A 27,926-nucleotide genomic window follows, 5' to 3' on the forward strand; every position below is an offset into this window, starting at 1 on the left:
AGAACAGGTAATCATCAAGTGATCCATCCCCTGTGTGTGCTTGTGTATGTTTGTCTTGTATTCTGAGCATGAGATTAGACTGTAACAACAGCAGCAACACTGACAGCTGCAGCCCATCTCAACTAATTTCCCCCCAAAGAACAGTAAATACAATTTTTCATACTAAGGGCTGGTCTACACTGGGGTGGGGGGGTCAATGTAAGATACGCAACTTCAGCTACGGGAATAGCATAGCTGAAGTCAACGTATCTTATTTCGACTTACCTTCCGTCCTCACAGCGTGGGATCGACGGCCACGGCTCCCCCGTCGACTCCGCTACCGCCGCTCACCCTGGTGGAGTTCCGGAGTCGATGGGAGCACGTTCGGGGATCGATATATTGCGTCTAGACGAGACGCGATATATCGATCCCCTATAGATCGATTACTACCCGCCGATTCGTTGGGTAGTCTGGACGTACCCTAAGAGACTGCCACATAGGGGGTGGGTGGGTGGGAAGGGAGGGTTCCTTTTAAAGACTTTCTCCAGCTAAGGGATCAAGGGTTAGTGTTAAAATGACAACCTTATTTAATACTTTACATTGCTAATGCTAATTGTTTTCCCTCTTGTTCTATAGCCTTAATAAAAGGTTATTAAGATTTTTAATGGTGGGTTTGCCGGGGGGCTAAGCAGGCTGAGGTCTATATACTTGGAACCCTGAACCATGTTTAAAACCATGACTAGTGTACAGTGAACCTTGGACCCAGGGAGCGGCATGCAGATAAGAAATCAGAAGCAGGGCTTCACTTCCGCACTGAGCTGCCCTGACACACGCAGAACCAGAGGACACATCTGGGAGGGGGCTGCAGATGGTGCTTCTTCCCACAGCCTGCAAGGTAAGTGACAGGCTTTCCCTGGGCTCTTTCCATCTCCCTCTCCCACAAAGGAGAGCTGGGGAGCTGAGATTGGGGGCGAGGTGGGGGGAGAATCTCCCTGAAGTGCAGCTTTCCGGGTGGGAGGCAGATTGAAAGTGAATGTGAGGGGCTGGGCGGGAGGAGGCAGTGCAGTCTGTGACGCTGCAGCAGGGCTTTTTCATCCTCTGCCAAGGAGTCTGAGACATTTACATGAACTCAGCGAAGGAGGTCAGAAAACAGGCCTGAGTCAGCCCCCGAGGGCTCTCTGAAGGGGACAGGGGACCAGGACTACACCCAGCCCAGGACTACACAGGTGGAGCTGCACTGAAATCCAGGTGAATTGCACCTGTTGATTGCAGGGCTCACTTTGCCCTTGTCCCATGAAGTCTGAAGAGTCTGAGGAGCTGTCTGAACAACCCCGAGAGTGTTGTTCATTTTGGTTGCTCTGAGTTGTCCTCCCAGAGCGGGCTGTCATCTGCTGAGCCAGTTCAGATTCACATGGGGACTGTGCTGGGCCTGGCTCCTGAAGTGCAGAGAAAATCTGTGTGGGGAGAGCAGGTTACAACGGGGACCCCCCCGGGCAAATCATCTTTCCAGGCCCTATGGCACAAACTGGGATGATCTAGCTCCTGGGTTTTTTCTCTACTATTTGGAAAACAAAACACGATGCCTCCCAAAGTCCCGAGCTCTGGAAGTTTTCTCAGCGACAGAGAGATTCACCCCTAGAACTCAAGTATCAAAGGGGTAGCCGTGTTAGTCTGGATCTGTAAAACCAGCAAAGAGTCCTGTGGCACCTTATAGACTATAAGGTGCCACAGGACTCTTTGCTACCCCTAGAACTGCGGAGGTGCACTGCAGGAGGAGACGGCAAAGGGGCTGCACAAGGTCCAAGTGCAGAGTGAGAAACTGCAGGAAAAGCAGAAATGGTGGGAAAAGAGCAACCTGCTGGGCTTGCTTCCCCACCGATGTAAATCAGGAGTAACATCACTGGAGGGAACAAAGTTAAACTGGGGCAAAACCAGGGTGAGAGATGACACCAGCCAAGTGGGCTAGCAAGGAATTTTGGATAACAAGGAGCATTTAGCCCAGGGCTGCTGCCAGCACTGGCACCAGGACAGAGTGGAGGTCGTTTTCAGGCTGATTTGGCCCCCAGGATAGGTTAAGGTAGCCCTGAGGTGCTGCTTTAAATTGCACCATGGTTGCAATGGCCCCGGTGTGCTTTCTTCTCCACATACTGCCCACGGGCCATTCTGCCCCAGCCTGCCCTGGAGCATCCCTTGTGCTGGGGCCTCCTGCTCCTGGGCTGCAGGGCAACAGCCCATGAACTGGGCCGAATAAACCTGATTCTTTGCCTTGTTCTGGTTACACCCATGCGCAATGAGTGCAAATCCTATCAACTCAGAGTTGTCTTGTGACACATACACCTGGGAAGCATTTGCACCCACTATACACGTGTACACAGCTGTGGCAGGGGAAACCAGGCCCAGTTTATCACTTGTTCACAACAGAGATGATCACAGGTACAAGGAACTTAGTCCTCCCCTGGTGTAAGTTGATGGTCGCCATGTTGGCCAACACACCAAGGACTGAACCAGGGACATCTAGAGCTGAAAAAAAGCATGACCAAGTACAGGTCCAAAGTGTTGTAGCTGGGGTCTGTAACACCTCATATCCTTTGCAGATCAGCACAGTGGGAACTTGAGATACACACTCATCCCTGGGCTACATGAGCCCAGGGAAGTGCATGGAGTGACACTTGGATAGATTTGACCATTGAGTTAGAGCAAATGAAAGGGAATGACAGGGAACGGAAACGTGTTCTATTTAGGATGGACCATTTAATATAAAGCATTCTGTAGACCACAGTTCTCCACTCAAAACCTGATGCAGTCAGAACCCACTTTGATTTAACAAAGTTATCTTGCCAGAAGGACACCTCTTTTGCAAAGGTGGAAGGTTGGCCCCAGCAGGGATTGGTTAACTCATTGCTCAAGCACTATGGAACCGTTCACCTGCAGGTTTCCGGTTCGATTCTTACCCAGCACAACTAGGATTAAAAGTTATTCCCATCTAATGGCTGTCTGGGGGCCTGGAGACGAGTTTGGAGGGTCCAAATTCCAGCTCCCACATCAAGGTGCTTAGCATTGGATTGTGAGATGTACCTGTGCTAGCTTTGATTGAGCTAGCATGCTAAAAACAGCAGTGTAGCCGCAGTGGCACAGGCTAGCTAACCAGGAACATACCTAGGGGCTCAGACAGGATGTACTCAGATGGCCAGCCTGCGTTACCACCCTCAGGTCACTGGTTGCACTTCTAGTTTTAGTGCACTAGCTCGCTCAGGGCTAGCACATGTAGGTCTACCCAAGCTGGACATTACACCTCCTGCTGCAGTGCAGATGTACCCTGTATCTTCCTATGTGTTTGTACAGTGCCCAGCACAACGGGGTCCCAATCGCGGGTGGGTCCTTTAATGAGAGCTCCTGCAGCAGCAGCTGAAAGCTAGTGCTGTATCCTGAATGGACTGTACAGCACCAGAATGCCCCCGCCGGGTGACCTCACACGCAGGTGTGAGATCACGCTGTGTGGAAGGTGCTATTTTGCTCCACAAAATGGCACCCTCCATGCAGCATGACCTCACATGTGTGTTGAGTGCAAGGACATGCGGTGTGAGCAAAATGGCAGCCTCCATGCGGCAAAAGTGCTGGAATGCCGTTCTGGCACATTCCGGCTTCATCACCCCTGCGGCTGAAACTGCCTAAGTGTGAGAGTTGCCTGCACTAGGTGTCACACCCAATGGGGCTGGTGGGAGACGGTCAGCAATCCGCAGACAGACCAAACCCCATGATGTCATCTTTTTTTTATTCCATCATGTCTGAGCCAATCTTATAGGTTTTGAACTTTTGGGGTTAGCAATACTGCGATTCGTAGAGCTTCGTAGCGCTCTCTGAGGTTTGTGAATGAGAATCCCGGGATAGATGCTGAGTGTTATTAACTCAGAGACAGGAGCCCTTTATGGAGGGCATCAACCGTCATCACAGATTTCTCCGAAGATGGAAAAAACTAAGAACAAGTGTGAGACTGTCTCAGCTGTAGAGTGATATGATCTCCCTGCCTCTGTCTGATGTACATTTTCCTCTCCGTAAACTTTCCAGAGAGACAACGGCACAGAGGGAATAAAATGGCTTCCAAACAAAGGCCTATGGTGACTGAAGGTGAGTGTGACTGATGGGCATATCTCATTATCAATCAAGAATTAAAGGAAAGTAATATAATTAATATCAATCAACATGGGTTTATGCAAAAGAGATCCTGTCAACCTAACTTGATATCTTTTTTGATGAGATTACAAGTTTGGTTGATAAAGGTAATAGTGGTGATGTAATATAATTAGACTTCTGTAAGGTGTTTGACTTGCTACCTCATGATATTTTGATTAAAAAACTAGAAAGATATAAAATTAACATGGCACACAGTTAATGGCTTAAAAACTGGCTAACTGATAGGTCTCAACATGTGGTTGTAAGTGGGGAATCATCGAGCTGTTGTGTTTCTAATGGGGTCCCGCAGGGATCAGTTCTTGGCCCTACACTGACAGTTTTATCAATGACCTGGAAGAAAATATAAAATCATCATTGATAAAGTTTGCAGATGACACAAAAATTGGGGAAGTGGTAAATAATGAAGAGGACACAGAGCATGGTAAGCTTGGTGCAAGCAAACAATATTCATTTTAACATGGCTAAATGTATACATATAGGAACAAAGAATGTAGGTTGTACTTACAGGATGAGGGACTATTCCCAGGGAAGCAGTGACTCTGAAAATGATTTGGGGGATTATGGTGGATAGTCAGCTGAACACGAGCTCCCAGTGGGATGGTGTGGCACAAAGGGCTAATGCGATCCTGGGATGCATAAACAGGAGAATCTCGAGTAGGAGTAGAGAGGTTATTTTATCTCTATAGTTGGCATTGGTCTGGTGTCCACAATTCAGGAAGGATGTTGATAAATTTGAGAGGATTCAGAGAAGAGTCATGAGAATGATTACAGGATTAGAAAACAGGCCTGATAGTAAAGTATCAGAGGGGTAGCCGTGTTAGTCTGTATCCACAAAAACAACGAGGAGTCCGGTGGCCCCTTAAAGACTAACAGATTTATTTGGGCATAAGCTTTCGTGGGTAAAAAACCCACTTCTTCAGATGCATGGAGTGAAAATTACAGATAGAGGCATAAATATATATTGGCATATGAAGAGAAGGGAGTTACCTTACAAGTGGAGAACCAGTGCTGAAGGCCAATTCAATCAGGCTGGATGTGGTCCACTCCCAATAATTGATGAGAGGTGTCAATACCAAGAGAGGGAAAATTGCTTTTGTAGGTCTGATAGTATTTTAAAGAATCCTTATTGCGGTTGCAGGAACAAACCATCCCGATGTGTAGAAAGAATAGTAAATATGGCAGGCGACCAGCTTGGCTAAACAGTGACATCCTTGCTGATCTTAAACGCAAAAAAGAAGCTTACAAGAAGTGGAAGATTGGACAAATGACCAGGGAGGAGTATAAAAATATTGCTCAGGCATGCAGGAGTGAAATCAGGAAGGCCAAATCACACTTGGAGTTGCAGCTAGCAAGAGATGTTAAGAGTAACAAGAAGGGTTTCTTCAGGTATGTTAGCAACAAGAAGAAAGTCAAGGAAAGTGTGGGCCCCTTACTGAATGAGGGAGGCAACCTAGTGACTGAAGATGTGGAAAAGGCTAATGTACTCAATGATTTTTTTGCCTCTGTTTTCACAAACAAGGTCAGCTCCCAGACTGCTGCACTGGGCAGCACAATATGGGGAGAAGGTGACCAGCCCTCTGTGGAGAAAGAAGTGGTTCGGGACTATTTAGAAAAACTGGACGTGCACAAGTCCATGGGGCCGGATGCGCTGCATCCGAGGGTGCTAAAGGAGTTGGCGGATGAGATTGCAGAGCCATTAGCCATTATTTTTGAAAACTCATGGCGATCGGGGGAGGTCCCGGATGACTGGAAAAAGGCTAATGTAGTGCCCATCTTTAAAAAAGGGAAGAAGGAGGATCCGGGGAACTACAGGCCAGTCAGCCTCACCTCAGTCCCTGGAAAAATCATGGAGCAGGTCCTCAAGGAATCAATTATGAAACACTTAGAGGAGAGGAAAGTGATCAGGAACAGTCATCATGGATTCTCCAATGGGAAGTCGTGCCTGACTAACCTGATTGCCTTCTATGATGAGATAACTGGCTCTGTGGATGAGGGGAAAGCAGTGGATGTGTTATTCCTTGACTTTAGCAAAGCTTTTGATACGGTCTCCCACAGTATTCTTGCTGCCAAGTTAAAGAAGTATGGGCTGGATGAATGGACTGTAAGGTGGATAGAAAGCTGGCTAGATCGTCGGGCTCAACGGGTAGTGATCAATGGCTCCATGTCTAGTTGGCAGCCAGTTTCAAGCGGAGTGCCCCAAGGGTCGGTCCTGGGGCCGGTTTTGTTTAATATCTTTATTAATGATCTGGAGGATGGTGTGGACTGCACTCTCAGCAAGTTTGCCGATGACACTAAACTAGGAGGCGTGGTAGATACACTAGAGGGTAGGGATCGGATACAGAGGGACCTAGACAAATTAGAGGATTGGGCCAAAAGAAACCTGATGAGGTTCAACAAGGACAAGTGCAGAGTCCTGCACCTAGCACGGAAGAATCCCATGCACAGCTACAGACTAGGGACCGAATGGCTAGGGAGCAGTTCTGCAGAAAAGGACCTAGGGGTCACAGTGGACGAGAAGCTGGATATGAGTCAACAGTGTGCTCTTGTTGCCAAGAAGGCTAACGGCATTTTGGGCTGTATAAGTAGGGGCATTGCCAGCAGATCGAGGGACGTGATCGTTCCCCTTTATTCGACATTGGTGAGGCCTCATCTGGAGTACTGTGTCCAGTTTTGGGCCCCACACTACAAGAAGGATGTGGAAAAATTGGAAAGAGTCCAGCGGAGGGCAACAAAAATGATTAGGGGTCTGGAGCGCATGACTTATGAGGAGAGGCTGAGGGAACTGGGACTGTTTAGTCTCCAGAAGAGAAGAATGAGGGGGGATTTGATAGCAGCCTTCAACTACCTGAAGGGGGGTTCCAAAGAGGATGGAACTCGGCTGTTCTCAATGGTGGCAGATGACAGAACAAGGAGCAATGGTCTCAAGTTGCAGTGGGGGAGGTCTAGGTTGGATATTAGGAAACACTATTTCACTAGGAGGGTGGTGAAGCACTGGAATGCGTTACCTAGGGAGGTGGTGGAGTCTCCTTCCTTGGAGGTTTTTAAGGCCCGGCTTGACAAAGCCCTGGCTGGGATGATTTAGTTGGGAATTGGTCCTGCTTTGAGCAGGGGGTTGGACTAGATGACCTCCTGAGGTCCCTTCCAACCCTGATATTCTATGATTCTATGATTCTATTCTATGATTCTATGATAGTGGTTTACTCAAGGAGCTCAATCTATTTAGTTTAACAAAAAGAAGGTGAAGGGGTGACTTCATCACAGTCTATAAGTATCTACATGGGGAGCAGATATTTAATAATGGGCTCTTTAGTCTAGCAGAGAAAGGTCTAACACGATCCAATGGCTGGAAGTTGAAGCTAGATCAATTCAGACTGGAAATAAGGCGCGCATTTTAACAGTGAGCGTAATTATCCACTGGAACAACTTACCATGGGCTGTGGTGGATTCTCCATCACTGACAGTTTGTAAATGAAGACTGGATGTTTTTCTGCTCTAAGAATTATTTGGGGGAATTCTGTGGCCTGCATCGTACCAGAGGGCAGATTGGATCATCACAGTGCTGGCCTTGGAATCTACGAATCATGAACAAAGCGGCGCTGCTCCTGCAATAGAGCTCAGCCCCACTGCCATAGCCCCTGCCCCATTCCTTACAGCGCTTCCTCCTAAGGGACTATGCCTAAGGGTGCAGAATGCAGCAGCCCATCTCTTAGGTGATGCTCCTTGGTGGCAGCATGTTTTACTTGTGCTCTGATCTGTTCTTGCTACTGATTGGTTTGTGGTTGAATAATGTAAGGTGCTGGATCTGATGTGTGAACTCCTAGGTGGGGAGTGACCCCCTTTCTCCTTGTACCAGATTGGCACAGTGGTTATAGGCAGAGGCACCTGAGCTGGTCGCCCTTGGTTTAAAAGAGAGGGGGCTGGCAGCTGAGCACTCCCTGTGAGGGGCCCTCCACTGCAAGAAACATCTATTTACATGGGCCGTGGGGCAGGGACGTCTTTGTGAAAAAACGGGGGGCAGAAGGGAGTTTGGTGCTCAGTAGGTGATCTCATGTTGATTTCAGAATATCTGGTTGGGGCAACTATGAGTATTATTTATGATTAAGGCTAAGATTTTGTCATGGGTGTTTTTAGTAAAAGTCATGGGCAATAAAGAAGAATTCACGGAAGCCCGTGACCTGTCACTGACTTTTACTAACAATATCCATGATAAAATGGGAAGGGACTGGGCAGCTGTGGGGTGGCTGGGAGCTCTGGGGCCCCCACCACCCATGGGGGCTCAGAGCTCCAGGGTTCTCCTGCCCCCTGTGGTGGAGAGGAGCTTCAGGGTCCCCCTGCTCCTTCCCCGGGAGCTGCGGGAATCTCCCTGCCTCCACCACAGTAGGGAGCCGCAGGGTCCCCCTGCCTGTTCCCCAGTGGTGGGGAGCTGCGGGAATCCCCCTGCCGCCACCATATATTGGAGCTGTGGGGATCACCGTGCTCCGCGGCAGTGGTGGGGAGCTGCTGGGATCCTCCTGCCCCATGGCGGCGGTGGGGAGCTGCCGGGATGCCTTTTCCCCCATGGCTGTGGTGGGCAGCTGCTGGGATGCCCCTGCCCCATGGCAGGAAGCTGCAGGGTTTCCCTGTCCTGTGAAGGTAGGGAGCTGCTGGGATCCCACTGCCTCATGGCAGCAGCGGTGCCTGCCCCATGGCAGCATGGCAGTGGCGGGGAGCTGCCGGGATCCCCCTGCCCCATGGTGGCGGCCGGGAGCTGCCAGGGTCCCCTTGCCGCTGCAATTGGCGGTGAGCTGTGGCATACCCCCGTTGCCCATGGCGGATGGGAGTTTGGGGGCACTGCTGCCTCAGGCGGCGGGGGTACCTCACAGCTCCAGGCAGTGGGACCGTGCAGCTCCCAGCCGCTGGGGCTGAAGTTACAGAGGTCTTTGGAAGTCATGGATTCCGTGGCTTCTGCAACCTCTGTGACAAAATTGTAGCCTTATTTATTATCTGTATTACTGTGGCGCCTAGGAGCCCCAGTCATGGATCCCAACCCATTGTGCTAGGTGCTGTACAAACTACAGCCTTAGCTATGAGCCACTTCTAAGCTTTTTAATACAACAAATAGTCTCATCTGGGCAAAGGCTGGGAGGAGAGTATCTGTGAGCTCCCCACAGCTCGTGCTCCTGCCCCACTCCCTACTGGATCACCTGCTGTGACCACAGAGGAGTGTGGCTGATGGGCTCCTCTCATTATGGACCAAGCAGCACTCTGCCCGCAGTAGAGCTCAGCCCCCACAGCCAGAAGACCTGAGCTCTGGGATTAGAGATCACAGAACAGGCACGGGTCCATGCCAGTCAATAAGTGCCATGGAGTCTAAGTGCTGGTCTTCTCCACAGGTGACGTTATAGCCTTCAGCAAACACATGGATAATTATAGCCCTTGGGAGCTGATGAAGCTGAGCGAGCACTTCCGTCCCGACATGGTCTATGTCATAGAGAACGACATTCCCATTGTGCTGCAGGAACTCACCAGCAGACGCGTCATCACTGCTCAGCAGGCCCAGGTACAGCGTCCTGCATATAACAACGGACCCCCGGCTAAAGCTGTCCGAGCTGACATTCCAATTTCCCTAGAGAAACCTTGTCCTTGGATATCAGGGCAGATAGGGTTTGCGAACACAGGGTTGTCTTTTTCCAGGGCAGGAGAGAGTCTAGGGCTGCTGCTAGCCATATATGCCTTCTGCAGAAAAGGACCTAGGGGTTACACTGGACGAGAAGCTGGATATGAGTCGGCAGTGTGCCCTTGTTGCCAAGAAGGCTAACGGCATTTTGGGCTGTATAAGTAGGGGCATTGCCAGCAGATCAAGGGACGTGATCATTCCCCTCTATTTGACCTTGGTGAGGCCTCATCTGGAGTACTGTGTCCAGTTTGGGGCCCCACACTACAAGAAGGATGTGGAAAAATTGGAAAGAGTCCAGAGGAGGGCAACAAAAATGATTAGGGTGCTGGAGCACATGAGTTATGAGGAGAGGCTGAGGGAACTGGGATTATTTAGTCTGCAGAAGAGAAGAACGAGGGGGGATTTGATAGCTGCTTTCAACTACCTGAAGGGGGGTTCCAAAGAGGATGGATCTAGGCTGTTCTCAGTGGTAGCAGATGACAGAACAAGGAGTAATGGTCTCAAGTTGCAGTGGGGGAGGTTTAGGTTGGATATTAGGAAAAACTTTTTCACTAGGAGGGGGGTGAAGCACTAGAATGGGTTACCTAGGGAGGTGATGGAATCTCCTTCCTTAGAGGTTTTTAAGGTCAGGCTTGACAAAGTCCTGGCTGGGATGATTTAGTTGGGGATTGGTCCTGCTTTGAGCAGGGGGTTGGACCTCCTGTGGTCCTTTCGAACCCTGATATTCTATGATAATAACAGGCTCCCGGAACTTCTGCTTGGCTTATTCTGAGCATGCTCACACAGACTAAGCATGCTCAGTAACACTACTGAAGCCAGCTGCCCTCACTCTGCTCCCTCCCCCGCCCCCCCCACTATCGGCAGGTGTGGTCAAATGTTGGCTGTGTATGTGCTCTCTCTGTGTGCTGCACTGGCTCTGGCCAGCTAGCCCATACAGCAGGCTCCAATCGAACTGCCCAATAATCACAGACCCGTTAGAAGCGAAGGCACCCGGCCAGGTTTATTGTCGACAAAGCATAGTACTGGTGCCCTATACTTGCTACGAGTACACTTATGACATGTATGCCTGTGACAATGGACGCAGCTCAGTCAGTGGCAGGACTTTCCACTCCCCCCCAGGCCAGCCAAAGACACTCCCTCTGAGATACCTCTTTATACCCCAATACAAACAAGCTATGTATTGCCTGTCTGACTAAGTTAGTTACTGCCCCCTCAGGTGGTTTGTTACCACCCATTACCTTGTACTTGTTGGTTTGATCAAAACATCTCTGTCCATCACACTGGGGATCAGTGTGTCCTTGTATCAGCTTTGAGGAGTATTTGTATCATCCTTCGTATCGGGGTGTTCTGGTGCCACCCTTCTGGAATGTGTTTGCGTGAGTGTCCCGTGCCTAGGAATGTGTGTGTTTTTGTAAAACCAGCCCTGTTCTTGCCAGGTTCAGTGAGCCTGCACACAGGCAGAGCCTGACTTCTGCTCACAGCCTGTCTCTTGCTAACTTTGCTTTATATTAGGAAGGCCTGACCACTACTTTAGTTCAGGCCTCAGGCCCCATACTGGGCTCTGATACAAGACCTTGTGTCTCAGGCTCCCTTTCAGCTACAGCAGGCACGGGTCGGCTCTGTCTCTGCATGCAAGAGTGTTTTCTGAAAGAGAAACAATCCATTAATTCCATTCCATTAATTATAATTCCTGAGGAGGCCACTAGAAGGCTCTGTAAGAGTAGGACCCCTACCCCACACCTCTCCTAGCAATGGAAATGCTTCAGTGTCCCCAATCTCGGTTGATTGGAGGAGTGAGAGCTGGGGGTGGTCTATCAATGTCACATGCAGCCTTTACTCCACCACCAGGTCACTCAGCTATGACAGAGCCTTTTGTTGCCCTTATAATCATGGCTCAACTGCCCAGATGGTCACTTTTAGGAAGTAGCCCTTGCCCATAGGATGTTATGGGCCACTGATAAGGCCTCAAGTGGAGTACTGGGTCCAGTTCCGGGTACGACACATTGGGAAATATGTGGACAAATTGGAGACAGTTAAGAGGAGAGCAACAAAAATAATTGAAGGTCTAGAAACCATGACCTACTCAGAAAGATTTTTTTAAAAGGGTTTGTTTAGTCTGGAGAAGAGAAGACTGAGGGGGGATGAGGGGGGACATGATAACAGTCTTCAAGTATGTAAAAGGTTGTTGTAAAGAGGAGGGTGATAAACTGTTCTCCTTAACCACTGAGGATAGGACAAGAAGCAACGGGCTTAAATTGCAGCAACGGAGGTTTAGATTGGATGTTAGGAAAACTTCCTAACTGTCAGAGTGGTTAAGCACTGGAACAAATTACCTAGGGAGGTTGTGGAATCTTCATCATTGGAGGTGTTTAAGAACAGGTTAGACAAACACCTGTCAGGGAAGTTTTAAATAATACTGAGCCCTGCGTCAGAGACTGGAGTAGATGATCTATCTAGGTCCCTTCCTGTCCTTCATATCCATGATTCTATGTCACTCTTCTGATTACTTTATACAAGTTCCCCCCCCCCCCCCGCCATTGCAGGCTGCTTCTGAGTCTTCAGCCTCTTGTGTCCCTCTGTGTTTTAGGATTACAGTGACTGGGAGAAGAACCACGACTCAACCGGCACCGCAGAGAAGCTAGTGCGTGATATTTTCGCTGTGAGCTATGCTGCGAGGCTGGGGCTCTGGACATGTCTGTTTGCTCTGCAGAGCAGATGGGCTCACCCCAATCTCAATGGGATGCTGGATGAAATAATTCAGAATGGTAACGTACCCATCGCACAGAGTGGGGAACAAGTCAACTGGGGGAATCCATGGGAATCTATGTTCTTCACAACAGGCTCTTCCTTGTCAAGCCCTCAGATCAGGGCTGTGTTCTGTGGGGTTAGTTAATTAATCTTAAGCTATGTCTTCACTACATGCTAAGCACGGGGAAATTTAACCTGTGGTAGCCTAACTCACCATAGTGCAGGGGTTCTCAAACTGGGGGTCGGGACCCCTCAGAGGGTCCCGACCCCATTACATGGGGGGTCGCGAGCTGTCAGCCTCCACCCCAAACCCTGCTTTGTATCCAGCATTTATAATGGTGTTAAATATATTACAAAGTGTTTTTAATTTATAAGGGGGGGGGTCGGACTCAGAGGCTTGCTATTTGAAAGGGGTCACCAGTACAGAAGTTTGAGAATCACTGCCATAGTGTGACCACATTACGGTGCTGTCATGCCCTGCGTCTGCACTGGTGCCATAGCTGGCTGTGACACAGCTACCTGGGCATGTATGCCAAGATCCATATGTGATGGTTCTTGGGGTACCCAGTACTGTAAGTCACTCCCCTGCCTCCAGCGTGAGGAAGTCTTGCTTGTGCTTAACTGGGTGTCAGCTCCCTGACACCACCAGCCTGTTGACACCTGAGCAATCTCCTCCAGGCTATGCCAGCCCTTACATCGCCTTGCAGGCTAAGACTAGGTGCACCCCAGTCCCTGACCCCCTTTGAAGCATCCCCCTGGAGTGTCCAGCCCGTCCTCCACTGAGCACTCTCAGTGATACCAGGTCTGCTGTCCCCAAGGGAACAGCATAAAGTATATCTCAGTTATGTCATATTCATATCATAAGCATATTTTCATAAAGAATATGGAATGACACATCACAGTAATCACACTGCCCAATTACTTCCTAAGTGCAGGATAAAGGGGGCGGGGATCTTCCTTGCCTTCTTCTTATATCTCCCAAAGTTTATTGTTTGTCCCCAGAGTCAGGACAACCTCCATAATTTATTCTTTGGTGAGCTGCCTCCCTGTTGACTTCATATGTAAATGGAGCTTCTATTGTCTTGGCTTACAATATTTAATTTACATGTGGACAGATGAATAAACATCTTTGATCTGACAGAAAACCTATTTGTCAACTCTGCCTTGATACAGACTTTAGGAAGTATTTTCAGTGTACCTCACAACTCATAGAATCATAGAATCGTAGGACTGGAAGGGACCTTGTGATAACATAAGAACATAAGAACATAAGAAAGGCCGTACTGGGTCAGACCAAAGGTCCATCTAGCCCAGTATCTGTCTACCGACAGTGGCCAATGCCAGGTGCCCCAGAGGGAGTGAACCTAACAGGCAATGATCAAGTGATCTCTCTCCTGCCATCCATCTCCATCCTCTGACGAACAGAGGCTAGGGACACCATTCTTACCCATCCTGGCTAATAGCCATTTATGGACTTAGCCACCATGAATTTATCCAGTCCCCTTTTAAACATTGTTATAGTCCTAGCCTTCACAACCTCCTCAGGTAAGGAGTTCCACAAGTTGACTGTGCGCTGCGTGAAGAAGAACTTCCTTTTATTTGTTTTAAACCTGCTGCCTATTAATTTCTTTTGGGGACCCCTAGTTCTTGTATTATGGGAATAAGTAAATAACTTTTCCTTATCCACTTTCTCAACATCACTCATGATTTTATATACCTCTATCATGTCCCCCCTTAGTCTTCTCTTTTCCAAACTGAAGAGTCCTAGCCTCTTTAATCTTTCCTCATATGGGACCCTCTCTAAACCCTTAATCATTTTAGTTGCTCTTTTCTGAACCTTTTCTAGTGCTAGAATATCTTTTTTGAGGTGAGGAGACCACATCTGTACACAGTATTCGAGATGTGGGCGAACCATGGATTTATATAAGGGCAATAATATATTCTCAGTCTTATTCTCTATCCCCTTTTTAATGATTCCTAACATCCTGTTTGCTTTTTTGACCGCCTCTGCACACTGCGTGGACATCTTTAGAGAACTATCCACGATGACGCCAAGATCTTTTTCCTGACTCGTTGTAGCTAAATTAGCCCCCATCATGTTGTATGTATAGTTGGGGTTATTTTTTCCAATGTGCATTACTTTACATTTATCCACATTAAATTTCATTTGCCATTTCGTTGCCCAATCACTTAGTTTTGTGAGATCTTTTTGAAGTTCTTCACAATCTGCTTTGGTCTTAACTATCTTGAGTAGTTTAGTATCATCTGCAAACTTTGCCACCTCACTGTTTACCCCTTTCTCCAGATCATTTATGAATAAATTGAATAGGATAGGTCCTAGGACTGACCCTTGGGGAACACCACTAGTTACCCCTCTCCATTCTGAGAATTTACCATTAATTCCTACCCTTTGTTCCCTGTCCTTTAACCAGTTCTCAATCCATGAAAGGACCTTCCCTTTTATCCCATGACAGCTTAATTTACGTAAGAGCCTTTGGTGAGGGACCTTGTCAAAGGCTTTCTGGAAATCTAAGTACACTATGTCCACCGGATCCCCCTTGTCCACATGTTTGTTGACCCCTTCAAAGAACTCTAATAGATTAGTAAGACACGATTTCCCTTTACAGAAACCATGTTGACTATTGCTCAAGAGTTTATGTTTTTCTATGTGTCTGACAATTTTGTTCTTTACTATTGTTTCAACTAATTTGCCCGGTACCGACGTTAGACTTACCGGTCTGTAATTGCCGGGATCACCCCTAGAGCCCTTTTTAAATATTGGCGTTACATTAGCTAACTTCCAGTCATTGGGTACCGAAGCCGATTTAAAGGACAGGTTACAAACCTTAGTTAATAGTTCCGCAACTTCACATTTGAGTTCTTTCAGAACTCTTGGGTGAATGCCATCTGGTCCCGGTGACTTGTTAATGTTGAGTTTATCAATTAATTCCAAAACCTCCTCTAGTGATACTTCAATCTGTGACAGTTCCTCAGATTTGTCACCTACAAAAGCCAGCTCAGGTTTGGGAATCTCCCTAACATCCTCAGCCGTGAAGACTGAAGCAAAGAATCCATTTAGTTTCTCCGCAATGACTTTATCATCTTTAAGCGCTCCTTTTGTATTTTCATCGTCAAGGGGCCCCACTGGTTGTTTAGCAGGCTTCCTGCTTCTGATGTACTTAAAAAACATTTTGTTATTACCTTTGGAGTTTTTGGCTAGCCGTTCTTCAAACTCCTCTTTGGCTTTTCTTATTACACTCTTGCACTTAAGCTGGCAGTGTTTGTGCTCCTTTCTATTTGCCTCACTAGGATTTGACTTCCACTTTTTAAAGGAAGTCTTTTTATCTCTCACTGCTTCTTTTACATGGTTGTTAAGCCACGGTGGCTCTTTTTTAGTTCTTTTACTGTTTTTCTTAATTTGGGGTATACATTGAAGTTGAGCCTCTATTATGGTGTCTTTAAAAAGGGCCCACGCAACTTGCAGGGATTTCACTTTAGTCACTGAACCTTTTAACTTTTGTCTAACTAACCCCCTCATTTTTGTATAGTTCCCCCTTTTGAAATTAAAGGCCACAGTGTTGGGCAGTTGAGGTGTTCTTCCCACCACAGGGATGTTGAATGCTATTGTATTATGGTCACTGCTATTGTATTATGGTCACTAGTCCAGTCCCCTGCACTCAAGGCAGGACTAAGTATAATCTATACCATCTCTGATGGGTATTTCTCTAACCTGCTCTTAAAAATCTCCAATGATGGAGATTCCACAACCTCCCTAGGTAATTTATTCCAGTGCTTAACCACCCTGACAGGAAGTTTTTCCTAATGTCCAACCTAAACCGCCCTTGCTGCAATTTGAGTCCACTGCTTCTTGTCCTATCCTCGGAGGTTAAGAAGAACAATTCTTCTCCCTCCACCTTGTAACAATCTTTTATGTACTTGAAAACTGTTATCATGTCCCCGCTCAGTCTTCTCTTCTCCAGACTAAACACACCCAGTTTTTTCAATCTTCCCTCATAGGTCATGTTTTCTAGATCTTTAATCATTTTTGTTGCTCTTCTCTGGACTTTCTCCAATGTGTCCACATTTTTCCTAAAATGTGGCACCCAGAACTGGACACTATACTCCAGCTGAGGTCTAATCAGCACGGAGTAGAGCGGAAGAATTACTTCTCGTGTCTTGCTTACAACACTCCTGCTAATACATCCAAGAACAACGTTTACTTTTTTTGCAACAATGTTACACTTTTGACTCGTATTAAGCTTGTGATCTATTATGACCCCCCGATCCTTTTCGCAGTACTCCTTCCTAGGCAGTCATTTCCCAGTTTGTATGTGTGCAACTGATTGTTCCTTCCTAAGTGGAGTACTTTGCATTTGTCCTCATTGAATTTCATCTTATTTACTTGAGACCATTTCTCCACTTTGCCAGATCATTTTGAATTTTAATCCTATCCTCCAAAGCACTTGCAACCCCTCCCAGCTTGATATTGTCCACAAACTTTATAAGTGTACTCTCTATGCCTTTATCTAAATCATTGATGAAGATATTGAACAGAACCGGACCCAGAATTGATCCCTGCGGGACCCCACTTGTTATGTCCTTCCCACATGACTGTGAACCACTGATAACTATTCTCAGGGAATGGTTTTCCAACCAGTTATGCACCCACCTTATAGTAGCACCAACTAGGTTGTATTTCCCTAGTTTGTTTATGAGGTCATGCAAGACAATATCAAAGGTCTTAGTAAAGTCAAAATAAACCATATCCACTGCTTCCCCTCTATCCACGAGGCTAGTTACCCTCTTCCCCCTTTGCCCCTTGAGCACTCCCTTCCTGGACCTTTTCTACTTTCTGGGCTAATCCAGCCCATCTCCAATCTATCAATTATGCACAGCTTTGCCTCCCCAGGTTTAGTCTGGGGCGACTGAATTGGCGATCCAGTGATCAGAGTGCTGGGCCACCTGCTGCTGCCCAGCACTCCGTCACGGGGTCAGGGAATGTGGGGAGCAGGAAGGAGATGGATGGGGGAATACAGGGGAATGTGAGGTACAGGGTAGAGCAGCCAGTAGTAGGGGAGTGAGGGCAACACAATGGTTCTTTGGGTGCGATGTCGCTGAGACCTCATTAGTCTGCAGGTCCTGATATCCAAAACATGGAGCCCCACGGGGGGAATTCAGAGATGGACTGGATCTATTGGAGCTGCTAACATACAAGCATTGGGTACACTCTTCCATGCCAGCTAACGGTGCCGTCTGTATCTCTCTTTCTGTTTAGGTCACAATCTGTTACAGGAAATTCTCCTGAATGAATCGGGACATGCCCTCGACCCAGAACTGAAAGGTACCGTGAGGAAACTGAACTGCACTTGACTCTGCCAACACTGTGTCTCTTGTCAGGCCAAGAAGGGCTCGATCACAGGTCTGCCCTGGGGGCAGTGTGGAGGCTGCTGGCCCCAGTGAGAACTCTGAGAGGCGTTGTGCTTCAATGGGGCACAGTTCCTCTTGGAGTTCTGCAGCCTGTGGGGGGAGCATGTCTTCTTCTTCCCCCTCCAAGGGGTGCAGTGTATACCTGTGTGCCCAATCAGCTCTGGTGTGCAGTATAGAGGGAGGACAGGACCATAGCCCTGCCTCCTGCCTGCTCCCCTGGGTTTTGTATCCCAGGAAGCACTAGGAGGGAATAACCCCAGTCACACTGTCAGAAGTGGCTCATGACTGTGAGTGCGCACCTCAGGGCAGACTGTCAGAAAACAGGGCAGAGACCCCACACTGGCGGTGTGTTCTATGATTAGATTTCACCAAACCAGTGACAAATGTGAGCTCCTGGATCACTATCCCAGTCTTACCATAGAGTCACAGACAGTCCGCTCAGACTCTCCAGTCTATCTTGCCACCCAGACAAACTAGACTTTGTGATAAAAGGTCACTTAAACCAGAAATCACACCACATCAGGTTACTGCCAGTCCCAAGAAACCAGTCACTTACCCCAGATCAATGGGTACTTTAGATCTCAGGCCAAAGACAACATTGGTAGCCAGTTCTATAGTAAACTAAAGCTTTATTAGCTAAGAAAAGGAAATGAGAGTTATTGAAAGGTTAAAGCCAGTAAACTGTGCACACAGGTGAGTCACAGTTTGTAATTCCAAATGGTGGCAGCAATGTAATAAACTGCCAGTTTCCCAAAAGTCTTTTCTGGGTATCCAAATTATCTCTGGGGATCTCTGCTTTGCCTCTGTCCCTCTACTCAAGTGCAGGGATTCCGGTAAGTTTCTGTTCCCTACTGGATTACACAAGCCGGACCAGGTAGTGCAGCAGTGTCCTGTCAGACTCAGGGCGAGTTCCAGTGGAACTGTTAATGACCAGGCCCAGCAGAGGAGAGAGGAGATGAAACAAACAAGTGAGTCCAGAGCATCCATCCACCTAATCCCCTCACCATATTGTCTGATCAGAGTATAATTTAGAGGAGAAGTTTTTCAATCAAACTTCCATTTACTAACCCTAATAAAATGAACAGTGATGAGACGAGGGAGAGGGGAAATAACCGTATTTCTCCTTTTCAGCTTGTCAGGTAGAGCACAAAGCCAAACTCCGTGATCTCACAGGGAGGATGAAGGAAAACAAGACTCCAGGGCAATCTGAAGGGCAGATTTTCCCCATCTCTAGCCGCTATGTGGAGCTGAAGGTGGTCTCAGACCGTCACTTCAAGAAGCAGACACACCAGGAACACGAGGCCCTAGCAGCAGCTGGGGAGCTGAATGAATATCGCCTCCAGAGGAGAATGAAGAGTGAGCTGGAGCGCATTGCCCTTGACCGGCTCTTCCGCTGGTGCTTTCAATCCCGCCGTGTCCCCCTGTCTGTGATGGTGAGCGGAGTAGCCGGCGTGGGCAAGACAACCCTGGTGCAGAAATTCATCTTTGACTGGGCAACGGGGAAGCACTACCAGAAATTTGCCTTTGTTTTCTTCTTCAAGTTCCGGGAAGTGAATGAGGAAAAGATGAGTCTAGAATCTCTGATCTGTCAAACATATCCACCCCTCCGGGACAAGCTCCCAAGAGTCCTGGAAGACCCTGAGAAGCTGCTTTTCATCTTTGATGGCTTGGATGAGAGCAAGACTGATTTGAAATTAAGCAGAGGTGGATCCCATGAGCTGTGTATGAATCCAGGGAATGTGAAGCCAGTTACTGTGATTGTCGCCAGCCTGCTGAAACAGACTCTGCTGAAGGGATGTTCTGTGCTGCTGACCAGCCGCCCCAGCAAGTTGATCAGTTTGGAGGCTGGAGTCTTCCATAGGGTGGCCAGTATCGTGGGCTTCCTCTCCAAGGAAAGGGAAAGATACTTTTCCATGTTCTTTGGAGATGAGCGAGTCTCCAGAGAGGCCTTTGCGTATGTGAGGGACAGTCAGGTTCTGTACACGCTGTGCTACAACCCATCTTACTGCTGGATCACATGCACAGCCCTGAAACCCTGCTTCATTGCCAGGGCAGGGAGACCACGGCCTGCACCCAAAACAGTGACCCAGCTCTTTGTGAGCTACGTCACCCATATTATGGCCAATCACACCCAGGAGCGGCCTGAGCCTCAGAGGATGCGAGATACATTGATAAGTGTTGGATGGTTGGCTGAATACGGCATCACAGATCGCACACTTGTCTTTCAGCCGCATCACTTACAGGTTGCCAATGTGGAGTTTTCTCCATTCCTCACTGGCTTCTTGGTGGAGAACCCTCAAGCTGAGGGCTCTTCCCAGGTGACCTACGCCTTCCTTCACCTCACCATCCAGGAGTTCTTTGCTGCCCTCGTGCATTACCTAGATTACAAGGAGGACAAGTTCAGAGACACAATGGCTAAAGTCAGGTCCTGTAAGGAAGGTGACTATGAGATCTTCTCTCGCTTCCTGGCTGGGCTCTCCCATCCTGCAACCAGGATGCCCCTGGAGAAATATGTGGGGCAACTCAAGTTCTCTGCAGAGGCAACTCACAAAGTTATTGGGTGGCTCAGCGAGATGAACTATGAGGAGCTGCAGAGCAGAGAAGATCCTGAGGGGAAGAGGAGGCTGATGAATGTATTGAATTTGCTGTTTGAATCCCGGAACAGCCAACTTGTGCGTGACGTGGTGGGTAAAGATGCCCACGTGGACTTCTCAGAGTTATACCTCATGCCAGTGGATTGCACAGTCCTTGCTTATGTGTTGAGTTGCTGTGAAGAAATACAGCGCCTAACCCTAGATTCCGGCTTCATCCAGAACGAGGGCCTGGAGCGACTCAGACCTGAGCTGCACAAAGTCAGAGAACTGAGGTAGGAAAAGAGGTCATATGTAAAGTTTAAAATATCAGGGACTTGACGTGTCAGTGGCCTCAGCTGTGCTGTCAGGTAGACAACAGTGTTACTGATACAGAGGTTACACCATTCGGTAACATACAACCAAACCCACCTATCATAATGAATATGCATATGGGGCTAATTAAGACTACACAGACAACCTTAAAGTCTGGCATTTCCTAACTTTCGAGTGCTTGACTTTGCAACCTTCATAATGTTCTTTTAACTTAGGCCTGTGTTTTATGTGTGTGCAATTTCCTAGGTTTTAGAAAAAGCAAACAGAAACACCCACCCCAGAAATTCCATTGTGTGGCCTCTTGTTGACAGCCACATAGGCTATTAGCAGAGTCTAGATCCATTGCACAGGCCTCTGCCACTTGACCTAAATGAGTAACTGATAGCAGTAGTAGGTTGTCACCCTCTGTGTGGCCTCTAAGGAGGATGAGACACTTTACCACTGGATTTTACAGCTATTTGCTGACAGCCGAGGAATGTTTAGACTCGGGAATCTTGGGGTCCATTCCAGACTTTGGAGGGGAGTGTGCTCTAGTGGGCACAGACTCTTCTGCTGTTTTCCTCCAACCTGTCAGTCAGGTCAGGTCTCTTCTCTACCTGTGGTCCTTGTTCCAGTTCCATTCTCCTTGCCTACCCAGTCCCAGGCTCCACTACTCAGGCTTCACCTCCCAGTCTCAGTCACCTTGCCCAGCCAGTCCTAGTCAATCCCTCAAGGCTTGCTGTCCAAGTCCCAGCCTCCCCCACAATCCCAGTCTCTCCCTTTCCCTAGGCCCAGTCCCAGTCTCCTTGCGCAGCCAGTCCCAGTTCCCACTGCCCGGCTCCTTGTCTGAGCTGTCTCTCACCTCTGCTCACACTGGTTTCCAGTTCCAGTTTCCCTCCATTGGCTCCTCATTCAAACTCAGTTACTGCCCTGTCCCAGACGTCCCCAGCTCCTTGTCCAGTTTCTTTGCCCAGCGATCAGTCCCAATCTACCCTATCCCCCACCAGCTCCCAGTCCCCTTGCTCAGCTAGTACCAGTCTCCCCCACAACCCCCAGTGCCTGTTTCTCTCCCCACTCCAGTCCCAGTCTCACCATACTCCTTGTCCCAGGCTACTCCTTTCCTTCACCCTGGTCTGGCTTTTGTCTTTTCTGCATTCAAATCAGGCATCCTCCTCCTCCGTGCAGCCTGGGCCCCAGCAGGGGAGACAAGGGGGACATTGAGGGGCGGTTCCTTGCTCTGAGTTCTGGTTTTTGGCTCCACCCCAGCCCGGAGCAGCTGGAAACATGCTCAGTTTTGCTCTGAGGGGATGGTGCATGAGCAGTTTGGGCAGCACTAGGACCTGTGAGAGGCTGGAGCATGCTCAGTGAGGATGGGAGCTTAGGAGATTTTAGCTGTTAAGCTCTACCAGTCCCTGCTGAGCATGTGCAAATTGCACTTTTTCATTTGTAACAGGGCTGGGGATGGATCCCAGAAGTCCTGCTTGTCAGTCTCGTGCCTTATCCACAGCTCCATGCTGTCTTAGTAAATAGTACTCCTCCAAGGGACTGAAGAGAAAGCTCAGCCCAGGATTTCAGCTTTGAAGCTAACACAATGTGTCTCTGTGTCCAAGCCTGTAATTCTCTCTATTCATTTCCCCCCCCAGCCTCTCAGACAATGATTTGAAGGATGAGGCAATGAAGAATATTTGCTCTGTACTAAAGCATCCAAACTGTAGGCTAGAAGACCTGAGGTAACTTCATGCTTGTTTTCTGTCTGTGTCCTCAAAATAATTCAGTGTCTCCAATTTCCAAATAAGTGATATGCCTGCAGTTGTACTGTCTTGTTCTGGGGTCTTGTCCGATCTTCAAAAAAGCTAAGTAGCATTGGACCTGATGAGTGACTTCCCAGTGACTTGCTGCATGAAGTGGGGATGATCACGTACTATGTGGCATGGCACTCTTCCCTTTCAGTCACTACTCAACTGATATCCCAGCAAGGGCTATGCTAATGAGAGACAAAACTTAGATCCCTCCTGAGTGCTTGTGACCATTAAAGTTCCCATGGCAGCCTTCACTAGATTAGAAGTATCAAATCTCATGACCTGGTCAAATTCTAATTGGATCTATTGAACTCTGTTTCCATAAATTCCCTCTGTTGTTTCAGTTTGTTAGAAAAATCTTCATTAACTGCTCTAAACTGTAATGTGATGTTGCTGTGCGCTGTTATACAGCTCCTGTACTCCACTGCAGAGGTGACTGCATTTCAGTACTGAGTGAAATGATTCCTGTAAATAATACTATAATTTGTTAATTCTGAATGTCCAAATTCAGAATAGTTAAGATACAAACTCCTCTTGTCTTATAAAACATTGAGGGGCATGTCACTGGTAACCGGAGAAGCATAATTTTTCACAGATTTGCAATAACATACTGGATTTTCCCTATACCCTCAAAACTGGTTGAACAAATTTCTATATGAAAGGAATGCAGTAGATATAATGAACCAGGATTTTAGTAGAGCATTTGATACAGTGTATTGCAAATGACAGTATATAGCATGAAAGTGGGCGGAAGGGTAATGATAAATGGCTGATTATAAAGTTGTGAGGAGGCACTTTGTGGTTTACTCTGTGGACTGGAGTTAGGGCCCATTTTATTTAATATTTTAATTAATTGCTTGGAACAGGGAGTAAAGACCATGTTAATTACATTCAGAGATCACAGTAAATTGGGAGGAGTTGCAAACAGCTTTGAGAACAGAAATGATACAAAGGGTTTGTCTACACAAACTCTAACTGGAAAAACTGAATCAGTTTTAATAGCTACTAAAGTCAGACATTCTTAAATCATCCATAACTTGCATCTGAGAGTTTTAAAAGACTGCTGAGTGGATCACTGGACTGTTAATGTTGAATTTCAATATATCCTGGAACACGAGGGAAGTTCCAAAGGACTGGAAGAAAGCCAGTGTTGTGCCAATTTTTAAAAAAAGGGATGACTCAGATAGTTATTGGTTTGTCAGCCTAACTTTGTTTCTGGGCAAAATACTGGAATGGCTGATGGGGCAGAGAAGAGCCATGAGAATGCTTAAAGGACTGGAAAAGAAATTGATGGAGCTCAATCTGTTAGTTTAACAAAGAGAAGGTTAAGGGATGACTGATCACCGTCTATAAGTACCTACACAGAAAACACGGTAGGTGAGGTAGTATCTTTTATTAGATCAACTTCTGTTGGTGGAAGGCACAAGCTTTAGAGCTTCACAGAGCTCTTCTTCTGGTCTGGGGAAGGAAGCAGAGTGTCTGAGCTAACTACAAGTTGGGACAGATTATTAATCAGAAAGGGTAATGCGATCCCTTCTGTCTTTAAAATATATGAATCTATGAATTCACATTAAATTATTTCAATGCAAATCTATGTGTGGATACTCTTATCTCAGAATATACACATCCTATTTCAGTTTAGCAAAGGCTTTTAAAACAATTTAAATTAAATCAAAATAGGATATTTCCAAATAAAAGTATCAGTGTTCACACAGACTTGTACCAAAATAACAAAAGATGTGAATTAAAATCAATTTAGTTATTTCAGTGCAAATCTGTTTGTAGTCAAGCCTAAAGGGACCTAAAGAGATTAAAACCATGGGCAGGAAACAAGAAGTTCAGGTTCAACTTGTACAAACAAAGCTAACACATCCACAGATAAATCATTCAAAATACATATACCTGATAGGAAGGAGAAACCTAGCAGACAGGAAAGACTTTGCAATCAGTATGGCCAAGGCACTGGAGACTAGACGTTTGGGAACAGTCGTACTCTAGCATCCTGGGCATGGACCAGATGCCTCATGTCTAACACTGGATCATAATTCAATGTTACGTTTCCTGGGACTGCCTTTTATTGTATTGTATTGGTCCCTCTGCTAGAGTCCCAAAGACACAGTCACATCCCAACATGCAGCCAGCTTGGCTCTCAAAAACACTGTGTAGTGCTGGAGCGTCAAACATGTAGTAAGTGAAAAACTAACGTAACCTTTTCCTGTTTCTGCCTCATTCTGCTCCTACGGCTTCCATCCTTTCTCCGCATTGTGGCTCTTGCATTCCATCCTCATTTGTTTTTCGTTCATTCTGATTTGTCTGCTCCTTCACATCTGGGTGATTCCTGGGGCCTCTCTCCTATTCTTTCTTTCATTCATTGTCCACGACTCCTTTCACCCGCCCTCCTGCCCCACTGTCTATTATTCTGGGTACTTTTTCTTTTTGCTTTGTCCTCCTGTTTCTTCTACTGTTTTATTTTCACTCCTTTTCCTGATTTGTCATTGTCTTTTTCCTCGTCTCCTCCTTATCTTTTCCTCCCTCTCCCCTTCACATTTTTCTCTCTTTTCCTTTCTGCTCTCTAGACTAGAGAAGAACATGTTCACAGAAGCATGCTGTACAGACCTGGCCTCCGCCCTCAAGGAGAACCACACCCTCTTCAATCTTGATCTGACCAGAAACAAAGTGCGGAACAATGGCCTTTATGCCCTGTTAGAGGTGCTTAAGGCCCCACAATGCAAGATTCAGAAATTAGTGTAAGTATTAACCTGACGGCGACACTTCTGCCTTAGGGCACTAATGTCTTCTAGAGCATCAGCTTTTTGGTTAAAATGTCCCCCCCACCCCCCACCCCCCACAAATTTCTGTGGAAAGTGTACACTTGTTTGCAATTTTTAATTTTTTTTTTAATAAAACCCAAATTTTTACTGAAAAACAGTTTTGACCAGCCCTGGCTGTACGCTGAGCACAATGAAACCCTGATCCTTGATCAACATTCCTAGGCATTATCATAATATGAACAACAACAATAACAATACAGGGACGATGGTGGGGAGATGCTCAGATGGGCATAGGCGATTAGATATGAACTGTCAATGCAGCCCAGAGGCTGTTCTCTAATGGATTTGTCCAATGCTCTGATGCAGCCTCCAGGAAAATGGTTTATCAGATGACTCCTGTGAGAGGCTCTGCTCTGCTCTCTCCAGAAACTCCACCCTCCGGCATCTGAACCTGAGTGCGAATGTTTACACTGATCGGTGCGCAGAAGACATGCGTCGCCTTATCCGGACCAGCTGCAGCCTCACCAACATCAGGTAAAATGGCACCTTCTGGCTCCTCCCACAGTTCAGAATCACAGTGGCTTTTGCTCTTTTTTTTAATGTCTCTCATGTATATGCAAATCTGTTGATTAAATTATCTGGTTATGCAAGAGGGGATGGCTGAGATGAGAACTGCGTTATGAAGCCTATCACCTCTTGATCCCAGGCCGGTGGGTGACCTGGGTGAGATAAATTGGCAGGTTTGATTCAGTCCCTGGTGCACAGATATCACACCATAAAAATTAACACCCAAACTGGCATCAGTTCGTCCCCTTTGCTGGTAACTCAGCAGAAAAGCCAGCGACTAAATGGGCCATAGATCCTGGACTCCCCACTCACTGCTGGAGGTGGGGGGATCTCTGCAGGCAAAGGATAGGGCATGCTGGCAGGGCCTGAGTGTGGGAGGGCTCCCTGTGGTGTGTCTGTTCTGGGATTAATCAAATGATGAAGTCTTCAGGGCCATCAATCCAGTACCTTGTACTGTCATAACTCCTGTTCCCTCCATACCCCTCCCCAGTGGATTTATGAAAAAGAGTAATGATTGTCAGTGGAATTCTTTTCTGATCAGAGAACGGTCTGGGAAGGAGATGTTCAGGATTGGCCCAACCCATCTGACTTGCTATTGGATTCCTGTGTGCATACTCATTTGATTGACAATACATGAACTCTGGGGATATAGGGGAGAGATGAGCAGTGGTAATAGGAGTCTGGTGGTTGGGATTTAGAAAGTTTTTAGGCTATCTTGGTGGCTCAGTGCAGGAGACCAATGATGTCAATGGCCAAACATAGTGAAGAATTTGGATTGGAGTTTGACTATATAATAGGGCCACATGGGCACCCCATTGAAGAGACCTCTTCTGCATCCACAAAGATTGATCAGAGGGACAAGAGCTGATCGCTTGACTACTCTAGTCTCTTCCTTTCAGGGCTCTTTTTCCCTCCAGCAAATGTATCTAGAGTTTTATACCATGCCCACTGGTGTGGTTTCTTTTTAGCATCTTCCCCACCTTGCTTCCCTCCAATCCACCCACAATGCAGCAGCCAAAGTCACCTTCCTTGCTTACCAGTTGGACTCTACCACTCCTGTATTCAAATCTCTCCACTGACTCCTCTGACCTACAGTATCAAGTCACTTTCAGATTATGATCCTCACCTTCAAGGCTCTACTCTGGCTGACATCCCTGATCTTGTAGCTTATCAGATTCCACCTCACCCCTTTCACTTCACCAGCAGTTGCAGCCCCACTGTTCTTCGGTTACTTTCTTCCACTGTTGTGTTTGTGCCTCCTTCCATGCCATCTGCTATGATCTCTCCCAGTGTGCCAGACTCCCACCTTCTTTTCATTTTAATCCCACTGCTTCTGCAAAGCCCACGGATATAAATCTACCTCAATATTATCAAGCCAACATGGCTTCCTTCTATCACAAATATCAAAGGTTCTTTATGTCTGATTGCTGGCGGTTTTTTTAAATTGCAATGGTCATTGGGATAGGGACTTGGTCTCTTTAATCTCTTGTGCAGCTCCAAACACCCTGTTAGTGCTTAACAAATAAAGATAATAGTGAATGAATCCTGCAGTAAAACACTAGTGTCTGTCATGGAGTTGTTTTTGCAGAACAACTGTAAGGTATGACATAGAAGTTAACTGTGACCTCTCAGAAAGACAAAGAACATAGAGTCCTGTAAACAGACTGATCCTGGAAGACAGATATTCCAGGTCTCTGGTAACACGCCCAATTCCTACAGGACTACTGGCCAAAGTTTGCTTTGTAACAGTACTAGAGTTACGCCCATTTGGGTTGTGGGTTCCCAGACAATAACCCTGCGTGTTTTCCGTTTTGTTCCTAGATTGAGTTTGAACGACTTCTCTCCAAAAGTGGAAGAGCAGCTGAGGAGCCTGCAGAGAGCAGGCCTGAAGATTCATATTTAA

General features: G+C 47.1%; 1 protein-coding gene across 1 annotated transcript; it reads left to right on the forward strand.

Annotated features, from left to right (window-relative positions):
• The first annotated feature begins 753 nt into the window (after window positions 1-753).
• LOC135892818 (NACHT, LRR and PYD domains-containing protein 3-like) lies at window positions 754-27,926 on the forward strand. The gene is made up of 10 exons (XM_065420614.1): window positions 754-874; window positions 4,045-4,104; window positions 9,543-9,709; window positions 12,414-12,591; window positions 17,850-17,915; window positions 19,133-20,867; window positions 22,530-22,616; window positions 25,262-25,432; window positions 25,823-25,990; window positions 27,845-27,926. Exons 1-10 carry the CDS (start codon window positions 754-756, stop codon window positions 27,924-27,926), a joined length of 2,835 nt encoding a protein of 944 aa, XP_065276686.1.

Source organism: Emys orbicularis, chromosome 20 (assembly GCF_028017835.1).
Source record: "Emys orbicularis isolate rEmyOrb1 chromosome 20, rEmyOrb1.hap1, whole genome shotgun sequence".
Classification (NCBI taxonomy): domain Eukaryota; kingdom Metazoa; phylum Chordata; order Testudines; family Emydidae; genus Emys; species Emys orbicularis.